Source organism: Melospiza georgiana, chromosome 8 (genome assembly GCF_028018845.1).
Source record: "Melospiza georgiana isolate bMelGeo1 chromosome 8, bMelGeo1.pri, whole genome shotgun sequence".
In the NCBI taxonomy this organism is placed as follows: domain Eukaryota; kingdom Metazoa; phylum Chordata; class Aves; order Passeriformes; family Passerellidae; genus Melospiza; species Melospiza georgiana.
Window position 1 is genome coordinate 1,323,855 of NC_080437.1, and position 16,976 is coordinate 1,340,830.

General features: G+C 41.7%; 1 protein-coding gene across 1 annotated transcript; it reads left to right on the forward strand.

Annotated features, from left to right (window-relative positions):
- Nucleotides 1-539: 539 nt before the first annotated feature.
- On the forward strand, nt 540-16,625 carry SLC25A16 (solute carrier family 25 member 16). The gene is made up of 9 exons (XM_058029125.1): nt 540-633; nt 1,445-1,537; nt 3,624-3,757; nt 5,233-5,296; nt 11,045-11,166; nt 11,687-11,753; nt 12,527-12,689; nt 13,535-13,603; nt 15,101-16,625. Exons 1-9 carry the CDS (start codon nt 540-542, stop codon nt 15,255-15,257), a joined length of 963 nt encoding a protein of 320 aa, XP_057885108.1. The 3' UTR covers nt 15,258-16,625.
- Nucleotides 16,626-16,976: the final 351 nt, after the last annotated feature.

Below are 16,976 nucleotides of genomic sequence, written 5' to 3' on the forward strand. Positions count from 1 at the left end.
TGATTTTTCTTTTTTCAATGTTTCCTCTTCTGATGCATTTTGAAACTTGCATATAAATAATCATACTGACTTTTTTTTTTCTGGGTATGAAACCAGAACTGTAGACAAAAGAAATATTCATATTCTAGCCCGAAGTTTAAGTAGCCATTTAAATGGCTAAAAAGAAATCGATGCATTTTACAGTTCAGTCTAATTAGAGCTGTTTTGGTTATGGGCGCCCATAGGTGTAAATACAGGTATTTGTTGGTGAAATGGGCGGGTGGCTGTTCCCGGGGCACTACCAAAGGGCCCCCACGCCGCACGGTGCCCCGAGCAGGTACAGGGCGGGCTCCGGCGGGGCTGCCGGCCTTTCCCCGGCTGGCTGAAGGGGCGGCCCGGCCCGGCTGACGCGATCCGCAGGCGCCGCGGCTCGGCGGGGCCGGCCCGAGCTCCAGCTCCGCCCCTGCGGCGCGGCGGGGGCTCCGCGCTGCCCCGAGCGCCGGCAGCCGCCGCCTGAGGGAGCCGCCGCCTGCCCGAGGGAGCCGGCCCGGCCCTGCCCCATGGCTTCCCCGGCGGCGGCGGGGCCCGGAGCCGCGCTGCCCCCGGCCGCGGCGCGCCGAGACTTCTACTGGCTGCGCTCCTTCATCGCCGGAGGTGGGTGCCCGTGCCCCGGGCGGGGACTGCCGCTGCCCCCGTGGAACCGCCGCCCGGTCTGGTCCCCTGGGGCAGCACGGAGCTCGCTTCTCCTTTTTCCCCTATGGAGTGGCGCCGTGCACGCCCGGGACTCGCACGTGTGTCAGACCCAGCTCGGAGCCCCGGCCAGCCGCAATGAAATGATCCCGGAGCCCGAGCCCTCGTTAGGCTGCTCGGGGAGGGCGGATTATCCCTGTCCTCACACTGCTGAGGCTGCTGTTCCCAAGATGAAGGTGCCGTGAAGGGGCGAGACAGCCTGGCAAACATACTGCCACATTGATGACCTTATAGAGACAAAGCCTGTTTGCTCTGTAAGGTGTTGTCTCAGGTGACTGATTTGCTGGGGGTAGGGGAAGGTTGTGTTTATTTACAGTTTTCCATCATGCCGCACTCTCTGTTGGATCTGAAGTAGCACAGGGTACACGGCAGACACGTACCCACCTCCTTGGGAACACCGGCAAGGGCTGTTTCCCGCAAAGGGAAGGAGGAAATAGGATGGAAAACTCTTGAGTAACTTTCAGGAAAGTTCCTCCTGCAATGACCTTAGCAGCGGAGACGGACAGTGGCCTGGGCTTTTGTAAACAGGAAAAGCAGCTTAAATGTTTCACTAAGGCTTTAGGGGCTTTGTAGCATCTACTGGAAGCTGTTTACTTGTCATTGGGGTTTTTTCCAGTTCCTGATTGAGTTAGCTACCTTAGAAAAAGCCCTTATTTAACTGCTGATCTAAAGAACTTTTTTCATCCTGTCACTCTTCTGTTTCTCCCCTGGAAAGGTGTCGCAGGATGTTGTGCCAAAACAACCACTGCACCACTGGATCGAGTAAAGATTTTGCTGCAAGCTCATAACCACCATTACAAACACCTAGGTAAGATGGCTGCTAATTTTGGTTTGAAATGCAGTGTGTGTGGTTTGGGTGTATTAATTTACTCAGCGATGAGGCTGATAAAAAAGGTGCTCATCAGACAGGAGGCTGTATCTGTCTGGTCAGGCTGTGTGCCATGTTTTGTTACCGTTTGAGAAGACAAACATAAAGCCATGTGTAAGCTGTGGTATCAATGGATGTGTTGGAGTTTGAGATGTCAGAGCAATCCTCAATAAGGCATGTAAGAGCTAGGCTCGATCTGTTTGCAGCAGGAGATTGGCCATGACAGCTCCAAGGCTTGGATGGTTTCGGTGGGAACTGTCCTGTGGGGACCCCTGCAGCTCAGACAGGCCTGGCTGCTGGGCACTGCACCGAGCAGAGCGTTTGTGCCCGCTGGGAGGTGCAGCTGATGTGTGCTGGGCATCTGTGTTGCATCATGGTGAGAGCAAACTCACGTGTGCACAGCTGTTCCCTGCGGGCTCGAACAGTGCCCTCTTGTGCAGGGTGTGTGAGCCATTTATGTCAGATGTTACTGAAATGTGGCATAACTTTTGCTCCAAAATTTAAGTGTTGCAATTTTCAGAGGGAAAAAATATTTTGAGTTGGCTAATTTTGCATGTAACTGAACTTGTTATTAACTTAGCCGCTAAAGATAATATTTTTAAAAGTTGGAAAAATAAATCATTGCTAAATCATAAAATTCAGTGGATAAATATATTTGCTGTGGCAAAAAGGGAAACACAAACAATGTGTTTTAGTAACACAGACACAAGTATACACTCAAGTCAATGAATTGAAAGGTGAAATAATTGGTTTGACTGGGATTTTAAATCTTCAATTTGCTTTGTATTGTGCTGTGGTTGGCAAGTAAAATCTTATGTTCTTCCCTATTTTGGGAGTCAGGTATGATGCTGATTATCTGAACTGTGTCTGACTTGAATGTGTGTGCATGTTACAAGTAGGCAAAAAAGGAGAATTATGTGGATGAGGTACCTGTAAGTGCAGAGACACCATGGTTCTGTTCGTCCAAGTCCTCCCTGTGTGTTTTTACACCTTTGCATTGTGGAGCTTGTGGGTCTCACTGTTCTAGGAAACAGAAACAGTAACTCATCATTGCAGCATAGAGAGAAATTCTGGTCTTGGCATAAGTAAGTTCAGAGGCAGGTAATGGGCATGACATCTTAAAAGTAAATTTGCTACTAAATATGTAATATCTTAATATACAATGCTATAGTAAGTATATAATGATATAGTAGAAAGGTGCACTAATCTATTCATATTCTTAGAATCCTAGAAACTAATAGATACTTATTTTGTTTAAATTTCAAATGAAAGTTTGTCAGCCACTCTCTCCTTCCTGCCTGAAAGCAAGAATCATTTTCATTTTCGGTTTTTATTTAGTAGTTGCATAGGAATTAAAACTGTTTGATTATCACAGTTAATTCTTTTATTGAATCAAACTAAAAAGTGAATTTGATAGCAACTGTACATAGCTAATGTTTCCAGTAAAACTATAGGTTTTGTCCAAGCTCTGTGTGATGTTGCATTATTTCCCACCGATTAAAAGTAGGATTGCTTCTTGTTGCAACAACTCTGAGATAAAGAGTGTGAGATGATTAAGTTGTAAGTAATGAGAGTCTTCAATAATTGTGTTTGATTTCCTCAGTGATGGCATTTAATCTGTAATTTAGCATGTAGCAATGTCATTTTGCCATGGTTTTAGCCTTTAAAGCATTATTTATTTATTTGTTTAGAGTTGAACTGCAAGTCAGGCAGTTTCCCCCTGTGCTGCTGGCCTTAGGCCGCTGTGGGTGAGTGTTGGCATCTGCAGGAGCCTTGCTCACAGTCCAGGCCGGTCCTGGGGCCTCCCTGCAGAGCTTCCCTGAGTCTGGGAGAGGAGAAAACTGATCCAGCTTCACCTGAAGGCTCCCCTCCGGCAGTGTTTGGGCAGTGAAAGTGGATTTTCCACTTTACCTGAGCAGCACCATGCAGCCTCAGCTTTATGTGCTTACTTTCTTCACAGCAGCACTTCCTTGATTTTTGGTTTCCTTCCCCAGAGTGTTAAACACCTTTTTTTGTATTGCTGCAGGAGTATTTTCTACGTTGTGTGCTGTCCCCAAAAAGGAAGGGTACCTTGGGCTGTACAAAGGAAACGGGGCGATGATGATCAGGATCTTTCCCTATGGCGCTATTCAGTTCATGGCATTTGACCAATATAAAAAGGTAGCTGAATTTATCATTTTCCTTTTCTTTTTGTTTTTCCCTGCCTGCAATGAGTACAGACTGATTTCTAAATATTTGTATTGCTGAGAATAATACCCTTTCTTTAATGGAAACAAAAGGTAATTTAAAGTCTACTGCTATTTGTATTGCTATGAGATAGCCCTTTGTGAATAATGTAGCAAAAATGTAGAATGAAACATTATTGTATTTATTTGGGATTTCTAGTGCTTCATGGATAAAAGGACTTAAACTTGAAAGGTCTGCTGGATGTGACATTATTATGTCAGGCTGTAGATAAAAATGACCTTGAAGATAAAAATGCTCATTTCAGAGTTCTGAAACCCTAAAATTTGTCAATTCTTTTCTGTTTTCCTGCATTTACTCTTTCATAAGAAATCTTTGCAGCATCTCATGGAGGTTAGTTGTTAGCATGAACATATTTTAAACATTGCTGTTTGTAGTAAAAAATACCATTTAGCTATTAGCAAGGAGAAGTTTCATGTTTGAAAGGTCAGATTTAGTACCCAGCCAAGGAAATGGTACAATATTTACTGAGGACAATGGGATTGAAATTGTGATTCCCTTCCCTAAGAGCAAATTTCAGCAGACTGATACAAAGAAGTTGCTGTAATTGGTTTTGTAGGTTCTTTTCTTTGTGCTGTAATCATGAATGCTGTTGATCTGTACATATTTTATGTTATGTGGAATGAAAGACTGCATGCCATGCTTTGTAATTGAAATGATTTATGAATCTGCAATTTCAAGAACCCAGTTAGCATCGTAGCACTTTCTTTTATCAATTAATTGACCAGAAACCTTCACAATATTTTGCATGGATATGTAAAAGAAAATTAATTCTTAAAGGGGGAGGATACTAATGATCTTTATAGCAGAAAGTCTCAGTTATTTGATAAAAAGCCTGGAAGGTAATTTCTAACTTCCTTCCAGGCTGTAATTAACTTACTCTGAAATGTTGTCCTTTATCTCTTCTTTTTTATTTCTCCTTTTTTTTCTTTCCTTTTTCTTTTTTTCCTTTTAATCCAGTTAAAATCTTTATGGGAGTATTTCACATGATGTGCATGTAAGAAAAATTGACTCTTCTTACTTTTCAATTTTGTTCAGTGTCCTTTGCTCTCTATATACTAAGTTTGCCTTGTTTAACACATATTAATGATAACTAAATAAACAATTAATCTAATTTCTGAAGTGAATAGTACAAATACTTTCAACTTACTGTTTTGCTTTGTTAGTAGATTCTTAGTACTTTGATGTTTTTAATAAGAAATTGGAAACGGCAGCAGTGGAAACAGTGTTAAAAAATTCTAACAGTAATTAAATGTTCTGGATTGAATTTATAGCATTGTAAACTTCTTGGGAGCTGCTGCAGAGTTTGCACTAATGTGCTAATGAGCTTTGTGCTGTGCTTTGCTGTGTTTTCTGATACCTGATTGCTGACACTGTTCCATGTTGTGCAGGTAATAAAGAACCAGCTTGGGATTTCTGGGCACGTGCATCGATTGATGGCTGGATCCATGGCAGGTAAGGGTTTGTGCTTGCATTTCAGACGTGCCTTTGGCTCACAGTTAATATTCCTTCAGAGCATCATTTCCTGTGGGGTTGGGTCAAACTCCTGCACATTTGGATTAAGCAAATATACTAGTAAATGGTTAATTTAATGTGGTTGCCTAATTGAAATCTGTTTGTCTAAGAGTATTCTTTAAAAAATGTTTGTGCAAGCTGTGAATTCGGTGCTATGTTATGAAGCACAGTTTTTTAATAGTCTTGTATTAACAAGTGTAAAAACCAGTGTGATCAATATGAAGTAAAAAGCTGCAGGTTCTGGTAGAATTAGCTCATCAGCCCCTCTGCCACTGCTGCTAGGTTGAATATAAGCCCACAGAAATAGGGAGATTTGTGGCTTCTCAAATGAGAATTTTCTTTGGATTTGCCAGAAATGTCTGTACTTTTCCATGCAGGATTTTCATGATGCTCTTTAGGTCATATTCGTGAATGTTAAAATCTCTCATTTATTAATTAGTGCAGTAGCAGCAGAAAAACCTATCAGCAAACTGCCAGTGTATAGTATGATTATTTATTTGTTTTCCTCTTGCTAGTCATTGAGTCAAATGTAGCTAAGGAAAAAACAGGGGAAGGTGAGTAATAGTGAGCTGAGCTTTAATTGAAGTGATTCTTCTTTGTAAAATAGGCTAAGAACTGCCTAGTGACAGTCCTCAGATAGTCACAGGTATTCATGTTTAGCTGCTTTTGGAAAAAAAAATTGGGATTTTTTAATACTACCTTCAGTTAAACTAGGAAAATCTCATTAAAATATTCAGACTTTGTTTGGCATCAGAGGAAAGAGAATGAAATTAAACAGTGGGAAGAGTGCTAAAAACTAACAAAGCCTGTTTGCTAAGGTATGTTCCAGAATTTGGCTGGCTTTCTATCTGAAAAGTCAAAAAAACCCTTAAATCCATCTATGGGGATTTTTTCTTCCTTTTTTTCCTTTCCCCTGGCTCTAACTGTCCTAAGGAACATTTTACAATATACTTCTCCCCTCCAAAGATGATGATGATGATGATTATTATTATTATTATTATCATTATTATTAGCTTTTCCAGGAGCTTTGTCAGAGACTGGGAACCTGACTGGGAGGCACTGTGAAAACACTGAATAATCAGCCTAACCTGTCAGTGTTGGATGGGGTGCAATTCTTCCCATAAATAAATGAATAGCATCTGGCATTGTTGTAAGCACCTTACTGCTTAAATCTGGTTTGTGTGGTTAGAATAACAGAAATAAATCAATGTACAGTGCTATCTGGCAAGCACAATCTGCTTTATGAAGTGTGTTTAAGTGCCATAGACTCAGTAGTTCCATTTTTAGAGCCCAAAAAGTGAGGAGCTGAGCTTGACTTGGGGGTGAGATGAACACAGCAGACAAGTATTTATACAGTGTCCCATGTATTTGTTTTCTAGGTGGCATTCTGCTTCTTGGGGTGTTGTTTAGATGATAAGAGGCAGAGGGTTTATCTGAAGTATATCAAGGAGATGAGGGGGTGAAGGAGGCACTAGAAGAGCAGAGTTTGAAATCTGGTACAGAAGTTTTCTTGGTTTGCAAACAAAACAGAGAAGACTTGAAAGCAATTGGTAATACTTCTTGCTCTCCCTCCTGTGCTGGCTGCAGTAAAGGATGGCACACTGACACTAAAGGAGGTGATGTGCTGCTGCACAGGGCATTCACAGTTCCATGGGTGCAGGATTGAGTTGAGATAAATAACCTGTATTTCTCTGGGCTTTTTGTTCCCCCTGCAGCATCCAGCCAGGCAGCTGGCAGCTTTCACTGTCTGCTTTCACCCCCAAACTCAAATCTTGTTCATGCCAGTGTTTCCAACCAGACTGGTGCTCAGCAGAGCTGAGTCAGCTCCAAGTGGTGGGAAACACTGAAGTGTCTTCTGTAAGTGATAAACAGGATCAGAAGCATATCCACAGGGAAAACAAGGCAGTGAGGATGGGGGCAGTGGAGGGAGAGGAAATAAAAGCCTATTGTAATGCTTACATTTAAGGAGACCCAGTTAAAATTACTGTGGAAACTCTAACTCTGAATTTCCTGAGTCTTGTGTGATTCAAATTTCAGCTGTAACACTTCATTAACAGATAAGTAGGGTATAGCTTCTTTTAAGGAAAGAGAGCTGGGCAGAAGAGAAATCATAGAAGTTGGTTGGGTTTAGGAAAGAAAATTATCAAATAACATCAAAAATGAACAAGTAACATTAAATAAAACATCACAGAATGATTTTATAAATTAATTTTTAAAGTTTTCTAATAAAAAATCCAAATCAAAACATAGAAATGTGTATTTCCTCTTTTGCACTTGATTAGCTTCAAAATAACAAGGCCAAAAAAGACTAGATGTTATCTAGAATAAACTCAAGTCCCATTAAACTACTACAGAAAGTATGCTTTTGTTTCTAGCTTTTTACTTTTACTAAAAGTGATTGAAAATAGTACTGACCTAGCACTGTCTGGGAGGATGTTGGCTGTCTCCATTTTAAATAGTATGTAATTAACAGTTGCCCACTTCAGTTGGCATTTTTAAAAAATCTGGTCTAGTTCTTCACATATGCTATGGAAGGAAACAGAATTATTATTTATTTGGCACAAAGAAATATTAGGACTGATAAATGAGGCATTCTTTAACCCGATTAATATTTTTTTCATCAGCAGTTTCTGTGTTTGTTGTTTCTGAAGCTTTGTTTTGTTCAGAAGGTGCCACTTGGATAATTTAATCTTTACATTAGCTAAGGAGCAAATCTGCAGTTCAAGGCTGTGTCTTGTGCTTATCACTTTTGAACTTTATTCCTCTGAATCTCCTGGCAGTGCTTAATTTCATCTCTGGGGCTCCTGATATGGTACAAAGAGCATGATACAGAAATAATAAAAACTTGCACACCAGCTGTGTTTGCAATGTAAATGTATTTCACTTGTGGGTTTTCTTGCTCCAGATAGGTTTTTATTTTTATTTCCAAAGAAGTTCACTAAGAACAGAGGGACAGCACTGAAATTGGGAGACAGATGAATCCCTGTGGAGCTAATCTCATTGTGAGCTGCCAAAGCCTGGGAGGGAGTCAAGGACAGCCCAATGTGCTTCAGTGTCCTTAGTCTGTGTGACCCAGTGTCCTGTCCCCAGGATGGTCAGAGGTGCTTGGGGACAAGGTGGGAAGTGGAGGAGGGCCTTTCCCTGGCTGCTGGGTCAGCACTGGCAGTGAGGAGGTGTGAAGGGAGGAGCTGCATTCCCCTGCTCAGGTTATTTCAGAGCAGTGCCAAGGGCAGTGTGTGTCTCTGAACTGCTGGTGCACATTCAATCTGTCCTGTTTCACCTCCCCAGCAGAGACTTTTGGCTTAGCTACCATTGGTGGGGACAGACTTTGCCTTTTCAAGGCTGGGATTGAGCCTTAAGGTGCTGAGGTGTGGCTTCTCATAAGGCACTATTGAAGGAGCAGAGATGAGTGATTTTGTAGGCTTCACCTCAATGACTTTGTGTCCCACAGCTGGCTCCCTTCCTCTTGGAAAGGACAGTGTCTCTCCTGAGCCCCAAAAGCCATCCTGAGCCCTTGTGTGTGCATTTTCCTTGGATGAACAGTAAAGCAGGAACATGCCTCTCCTAGCTGCTACAAGACACCATATATTGTGGCTCTTTTACTTTCATTTGTTTTTCAAAAATTCATAGCTAGAGGACTTGAAGAAAATATATTTACAAGCTTCTATTTAAATCCTCACTCTACAAACTGTTCATCTGTGTTGTGTTTTTTTTTTTTTTTTTTTTTTTTAATTGTTCTGTTTTCAGAGTGTGCTCACTAAAGAGTGCATTCCCCAAGCTCCTGCTTGGTCTGTTGCTAGCCTTTGTTCAGAGGAAGTGCCTGGATGGATTTCAGTGCAGGACTGGAAAGAGAAGAGGGGGTAAAGTCTCTTTTCTGAAATGGGATGGCTTCCCTGTCCCATCTTAAGCTCTGTAAAAGTGCTTTACCCCTCCCTTAATTTGTTTTAAACTGTTTGAATTGATCTATTTGATGATATTTCTGGATATCTCAGGGAATCCATTGGGGAAGGGCTCTAGACTGAGGGCCTGCATTTAATGTATGTCAGTGGAAGCAGTCTTGAAGTTGCTTTAGTGTTTTGCAGCTTCCAACTTTTGAATCCTGTGGGTGAGAGAACCTCAGAAATAAACTGCAGATGTCTGCTTTTTGTTCAGAGGACTTTCCAAAATCTCCAAAAGAGGTGTTTTTTTCTTCTAAAATGAATTACTGATGGGATAATCCAGAGTCCCACAAAGTTGGTTCCCAACTGAGAGCTGACCAGTGTCAGATTTTTGGATAGCTCACTTAGAGTGTTTTTATCTCACCATGTAATCCTGATAACTTTCAGATCATTCAGTTTATCAGAGCAGTGGTTTTTTGTTTTTGGGTTTTTTTTTTTAACTCCAGGCATAAAAGTTAAGCAGAGCTTGTCGGCAGGGGCTGTGTTGCATTTGGATTTTGTTATTGGTTTGTATTGTTTTTCTGTTCCCCCTGTTAAGGATTTGTGTTGGCCTTGTGGAAAGGAGGGGAGATGATACACCCACAAAAAGAGGTGTCATTAAGAAACTATTAAGACTTAAAAGGAAGTGACATTTTCCTGACAAAAACACGTGACAATTTTATTTCCACCAAAAGTGTACTTCTCTTCTCTAGGACCAATTTAAAAAGCTCCATTTGGCTAAATCAGAGCAGTTTCTAGAAAACAGTGCCAGTTACAAAGGTTTTTACTTTCTTTTCTGCCTTTCCCTAGAATTTTTTTTGTTTGATGTTGGTTCTCTGGTGGGGTTTTTTGGGTTTTTTTTTTGGTGACTGTGGTGTACCATCAGAAAATGACCACTGTTGTTAGTGAAGAGTTTTAACTATTCCTTCCAAAGACTCTGTCAGCCATGGAGTGGTTTGCCTCAATACCTACCTGGAAGGAATTAGTTACTCAGGCAAGTGTTAGAATTGTTCTTTTCTGTGCTGGAGTTGTGCTTCCAGAACTGCAAGCTGCTCAGCATTTCAGCTGTTCTGAAGCAGCTCCTAACTGGATTAGTTCTAAGATTTGATTTTTTTTTTTTCCTTTTATTTTGCATCTTAAGTCCAGAAAACTTTTCTGCTCAGTTTTAAAACAGAAGTGCTGATGTAACATGAGCTATTAAAATGCAGTAATGCAACACAGTTAAGTACTTCTCATCAGTATGAGCCTGGCTCTATTTTAGATGTAATTAGAATGATTTAGTGTGTCATTAGGATATGTTTCATATTTTCAGATAGAGTAGATAGATACATGTATCTATACTCAATAATGACACCAAATTCTGACAGGCCTGTTTGGAATACAAGATGTAAATTTGGTGGTTTGAGGTGTTTTTTTAGTATGGTAGGATTAGGTTTCATGGTTGCAATCCAGTAAAGCTGATGTACTTAACCAGCCTGGTTCTTATGAGCTGTGGTGAATACAGTCAGGCCCAGAAATGCTGGGAAATCCAGGCCTAGGTGAGGTGTGCTGCTTCAGTGACCACCAAGTACAAACACATCCTTTGTGTGTTGCTGGAGTTGTTCCTGTTTACTGATTGTAAGTGACTGTAAGTGTTTCTGTAACTAAATAGTTTGTACCTGCTATTGTATTCACTGCCAGAAAAGGAAATTCTACTTTTCAAAATAATCCTAGAATCAGCTAAGGTGTAGGTGAGTTTTGTTTGCCTGTTTTGTTTTTGTTTTTAATAAAGGTATTACAGCAGTGATTTGTACTTACCCTCTTGATATGGTTAGAGTTCGCCTGGCGTTCCAAGTAAAAGGGGAACACAAGTACATGGGAATTATCCATGCATTCAAGATGATTTACACAAAGGTATTTTTTCTTTTCATCTTCAGTTCTGAAAAAGCAAAATATGCTCTTAAATAATGTTGCACTTCATAGAACATAATGGCTTAGTGTGAAATAAGTGACTTCATTGTGTGCACTTGGGATTTTTTAATGTAAAAAGTTCTTTGGATGCTGCTTTTGCCTTAGGCTGCTGAGCTGTAGCTCAGGCTCCTGTACGTGGGAGGTCAGAAACAGCAGAGAAGCTGCTTTCCAAGAAAGGTAGTGATGTTCCCAAACAGATTTGGGGAGGAGGGCTGTGTATAATGCATAAATGTTCCCAGTTCCAATGTTGGGGGTAGATTCTTTGCCTTGCTGTTTGCTTATCTCCTCTGGAGCCGGGCAGTTGTCCCTTCAGTTCCTCAGGCACAGGAGGCAGAATGTGACACGAGCTCCTTGGTGGTGGCTGGTGCTGGGCAGATTGCTGTCATGGGAGTCTTGATGAGCAGGGGGGACTCAGGACACTTGTGTTTCCTGCTACAAAGGCTGCTGTGTTTTTCTTTCAAAGGAAGGTGGTTTGAGTGGCTTCTACAGAGGGCTGATGCCAACTGTGGTGGGAATGGCACCGTATGCGGGTAAGTTAAAACCAGGACGTGCCAGTCCTTCAGCAGTTCTGTGCACTTCTAAATTTGTTTAATATATTTGCATACCCAGTTAATTAGCTTCTGTCCAAATCACCTTCAGTGATGCTCCTTAAAACGTGTCTTCACCAGTCCAAGCCTGGCTTTTCTGCAGTTTGGAGCTGAGAGTGAGCAAGGTAAAGCAGTGGTTGTGTTGTATTCCCGTTTCCCCAAGGAGACAAGGAGGCTGTTTCTCTCCAGCAGGGAGATCGATCCTCGGCAGTGGTTGTGTTGTATTCCCAGTTTCCCCAAGGAGACAGGGAGGCTGTTTCTCTCCAGCAGGGAGATCGATCCTCGGCGGCTCTGGGAATGCGGCCTCGGAGCCCCCTTGGCTCCCTCTCCTGGTGGCTTTTCTGTAAACGCTCCCGCGTGTGGAACCGAGCAGCCCGGCTCACATACCCTCGTTTGGAAAGGCTGAGACACGGCCCTCACTGAGGAAGCTCTCAGGAGCAATTCTCAGCACCAATTCAATTCTTTGATTCTTGACAGCAATCCAGTACCTTAAAACTCACAGTCTAGCTTATTTCAAGTGTTCTTGTAGCATTATGTATAAACACAAATCCATTTGGACAGAAGTTTCTGTAGAAGTTCAAAATATTGTTTCTCTGTTTTTCTGCATAAGAAAAAACTTCCAAAAGAACTGTGAAATAGTTTCATTTTGTAAATGCAGCTTTCTGTTTATGATGATACTTTTTACTGCAAGTACATAATGTGAAATTTCCTTTCAGGTTTTTCCTTTTTTACCTTTGGTACCTTGAAGAGCATTGGGCTCGCCCAGGCCCCTCAGCTGCTTGGCCGGCCCTCGCTGGATAACCCCGAGGTGCTGGTGTTGAGAACTCACGTGAACCTGCTGTGTGGGGGCGTAGCCGGGGCCATCGCTCAGACCGTGTCGTAAGTGGGGATGGGGCTGTTTCCTCTCTGCACCCCTTCAGGCTAAAGAAACTTTGCTCTGACACAATTATCAGTAAGGTTTTTAAGTTAACCAAATACTGAAATGCAGGCGTTTCCTGTTGTTTCACTTACTAAATACCCATTTAATCTTTGGGGTCTTTTAAGAGTTATCCGGTGAGTCAATTAAACAAATCCAGGCAAATCTCTTAAAACCCACTGGAATCTTTTTTAGTAACAATTTTGTTTCTTGCCTTGTTTGGAAAGCTAAAAATTTTGACCCTGAACATAATTTGCAGAACTTTATGATTCCAATTTACCTTCAAACCTATGTAACCTGTGAAACCATAGGATTAAAAAAAAGCCAAAACCATTCAAGTCTTTGATATTGTATTTGGCATTTTTATTACTTTGCTTGCTTTTTCCTTTCTCACCCTGTCCTTGTTCTATTTTATTTTGTCCATAAAATAAGTTAATTTCATGGACTTACACAGCATGGATTTTCCCCTACATCACCGCATTGTAAATATCACTGCCTGTTCATCTTTAAGCTGTTAATTATATTTTCAATGCAGGTGTGTTCTCCCTTCAGCACTTTACAGACTCTTTTATACTCTCATCTGATCTTCATGTCTCTTCCTTACTAGTGCCAAATGGAATGCATTAAGAGCTTTGGTTTGCTGTTTTTGGTTGTGTAAGGGGAGTCTCCCTTTGTGGAGAGCTTTCAGCAGTGCTGAGAGTCTGAGCTGCATTGCTGGCTCAGTGCAAGCAGAGCTGGGAGGCTGCCCGTGGGTTTGTTTTCCTGTTTAAGCACATTGCAGCAGCTGTCCCTGCTGTCCCCTGTGCAGGTATCCCCTGGATGTGACTCGGAGGCGGATGCAGCTGGGAGCGGTTCTGCCGGACTCTGACAAGTGCCTGTGAGTATTTCCTCTTCATCTGCTCTGACTTCTTCGTGTCTGAGCTAAGGTCAGCTCTCAATTTCAAACTTGAAAACAGCCACCCCCACCCCCTGAACTATTATGATTTCTTAATTCTTTTAATAAAGAAGTTTCCCTGCAGACAAAAGTTACCACTCTCAATCTGGGCTTAAGAAATACCTGAAATAACAATGGCACCCTTGTTAGTAATCCTGTATCTCTACTGGTAAAATAGGTTTTTGTATTTTAATGCAACTTGTGCTACCTTTAGTATCAGCAAGCTCTCTGAATGCTTCTACTGAAATGAAGTAGTTTCAGAGTGTATTTTAATGGTGCAGAATCTGTTCCATAGGATGATTTTGCATAATAAAATTTTATTTGAGCTTTTTGCCCTCCTACACCCCACACATTGTTGAGGTTCCTCCAGTAGAAGTGGAAGCACCATAATAACGTAGAAATCATAATGTTAAATCAACTGTCATCTCAAGCAACTTTCTGAATTTCAAATTGTCCCAATCTAATTCCATATTCTGGGACAGTTTTCTCTTGGTTAGTTTCAATCTTGTGGAATTGTGTAAGTCTGAACCCAGTGCAATTCACTGGGAATCTCCTGAGTGGAAGGTTGGATCCTACCAAGAGCAGGCTGGGTGACCTTTCACAAACAACCTCAGTGTTGCTTAACTGTGAAGGTTCTGTTCTGTTTTCTTCACCAGCCTTTTTGTTTTTCTTGGTTGTTTTCCACTCCTGATGATTTTTAAATAAAAATGTGTTCATTGTTCTCAGGGTTTTACTTGTTGCACTTGTGAGGACTCCTTTTACAGAGCTGAGGCTTGTCCATTTAACAGTTTTGTTGTGACCATACAGAGAGCTGTGCTCTGAAGGAGACACAGGTCTGTCTTTAGAGGGTGAGAGGATAAAGCAGGCAGGAAGTCTGGAAGCTTTGGAACATAGGGAAGGTGCTCTCCAGGAGCCCTGTCTGCAATAACATGGGAATACCAAGCACTTCAGGTGCTTTCCATTTCATGTCTGCTTAGTTTCAATACAAGTATGTGAAGAAAGTTCTCTTTGCACATACAGTGCAATTTCTGCTTTTAAAAAGGTAAAATATTATGTTCTAAGATTATTATTTGTAAAAGGAATTTATGCTTCTCTGCTCTTCCCTGCCAGTTAGGCAAGAGAATGTGTGGAGTCATTCTGGTGGAAAACACTGTAATAGATCTTGTAGGGCAGGTGTTTTCTGACCAACACTTGTTTAGCTGGGACTGCACCATCCTCTTTTGAATTCCCAGCTCTTGGGCTTAAATTTCTTGTGGAAGTGCAGGTTGTCACTTTAGTCCTATGTGTGGCTTTTTAGTCCTATGTGTGGCTTTTTGGTCCCGCGTGGCTTTGCTGTGTGGAACGCCGTGGGTTTTTCTCCACGATCTCCTAAAACCCAGGTCAATGTTGCAGTAAGATGATTTTGGTGCTGACCGTGTGCCCCTGCTGTTCCCTTGGCAGTACCATGGTGCAGACCCTGAGATACGTGTACCAGCAGCACGGGGTGCGACGGGGGCTCTACCGGGGGCTCTCCCTGAATTACATCCGCTGCGTCCCCTCCCAGGCCGTGGCTTTCACCACCTATGAGCTCATGAAACAATTCTTGCACCTCAGCTGATCGTTTGTCTTAAAGACTTTTCTGTACAACTACACTATCAATCCTCAAATGATACTGGTGAATAAATGACTTGAAGTTTAACAAAAAAAGCTCTCTGTTACTGGGGACCTGCTGTGTCTGACACCTTTATTTGCCAAAATGTGGTGATTTCCTGGAGTCAGAGCCGGGGGACACATCCACATAAACACGAGCTAGCTCTGAACACTTTTTTGCACTTGATCTTTTAGGCTTCATTAGATGAATTTTAGGAGTGGCACAGTTCTGGAGATCCATGTTTTACACAAGCTCCAAGCTGTTAGTTATTTAGCTTTATCACCATTCCAGGAGTTACATGCTGCTGATTATGCTGCCTTTGAAGCTAGTGATTAGGTACCTGTTCTTGAAAAATGGAATGGAATAAACTGATTTGAACACAATGCAGTGGTTTTGGCACTCAGATCCTTGCCAGGTCTGCAGAAGCTGAGCTGGGCAGAGCACACTTCAGGCAGCCTTTTATTGTTCTGTGTGCAAGAACAGGAATTGCTGCCCACAAGGGATCTTCAGCCATTTCAGCCACAACCAGCAAGATGCATTCTGCAGTATTGGGCAGCTTGCAGTTTGGAAATTTCAGTGTACATTGTATTCTAAGAAATGCTGTACTACACAAATACAAGTGGGGGGAAATTCACAGGCATGAGTGCTAGAGAAGATCCCCTTGTGGCAGGTGGTGGGGCTGATCTCAGAAAGCTTTTCTGTGGAGCTGCATGTTCTTGGTCTGGTGTGTTCAAGGCTGAGTATGCTGTGAGTATGTACTGTCCCAGTACTAGCTGGTGTAAACAGGTTTTCCCTCCCTTAAACCACCGTGCCAAAGAAACTGCATGCTGCTGCAATTGCTTATTTAGGCACAGGGACCACGTGCAGCCTCACACAGAAAAGGAAATGAAGATTGTGTTGGCCTCTGTAGGTGTGTGTGTGCTGTTTGCTCCCCGAGCCATGGTGTGCAATGGATTATTGCATGTTGGCCTCCTCCTGTGATGCCTTTTCCACAAGGAATTATTTTATACGGGATTGGTACTCTTGATTTTACTCACTTGATTCAGGAAACTGTAAAGCATTTACTTCACGTAAGTTATTTATTTATTGTAAATATTTTAGTGTCTTCTCAGAATTGGCAAATGGTGATGTTGAGTGCTGGATGGTAAGACTGATTTGCTTAATTTTGACAAATTTAACAAATTGGATTTTCAGTTATATATTCAATACCAACTTCTGTGGCTCAATTTTTCCCCCAGTTTCTTAAAAATACGTATTTCTTTGAAATTTACAGTGTAGCAATGGGCAGAGAATGAAATGTATCTGGATATATTTTATTAAAATTTTTGAACCAGTGTCCTTGTGTGATCTGTGTGTGTTGCTGCCAGGAAGAATACATATTTCTGGAATGATCTGTTTGCCCTAATAGGTAAATATGCACAACATTGTCATTCTCAATTAAGTGACAGTAAATATGCTTTTTCTTCTGATCTTCAGTTTCCCAAAAAGGAAAGCTAGCCAATATCACAGTGAGCTTTTACATTTTAAAGTTCTTGCAGCAGAGATAAACCCACTGTATTAGAAAACTGAAGTGCCTTTCTTTTCTCTACATTGATTTGCTGTGTGAGCAAATAAGCCAGTTCTTTTTCATGTGAATACTGTTAGGAATTATTAAATTAAGAGTTTTACATCTTTATTCTACTAACA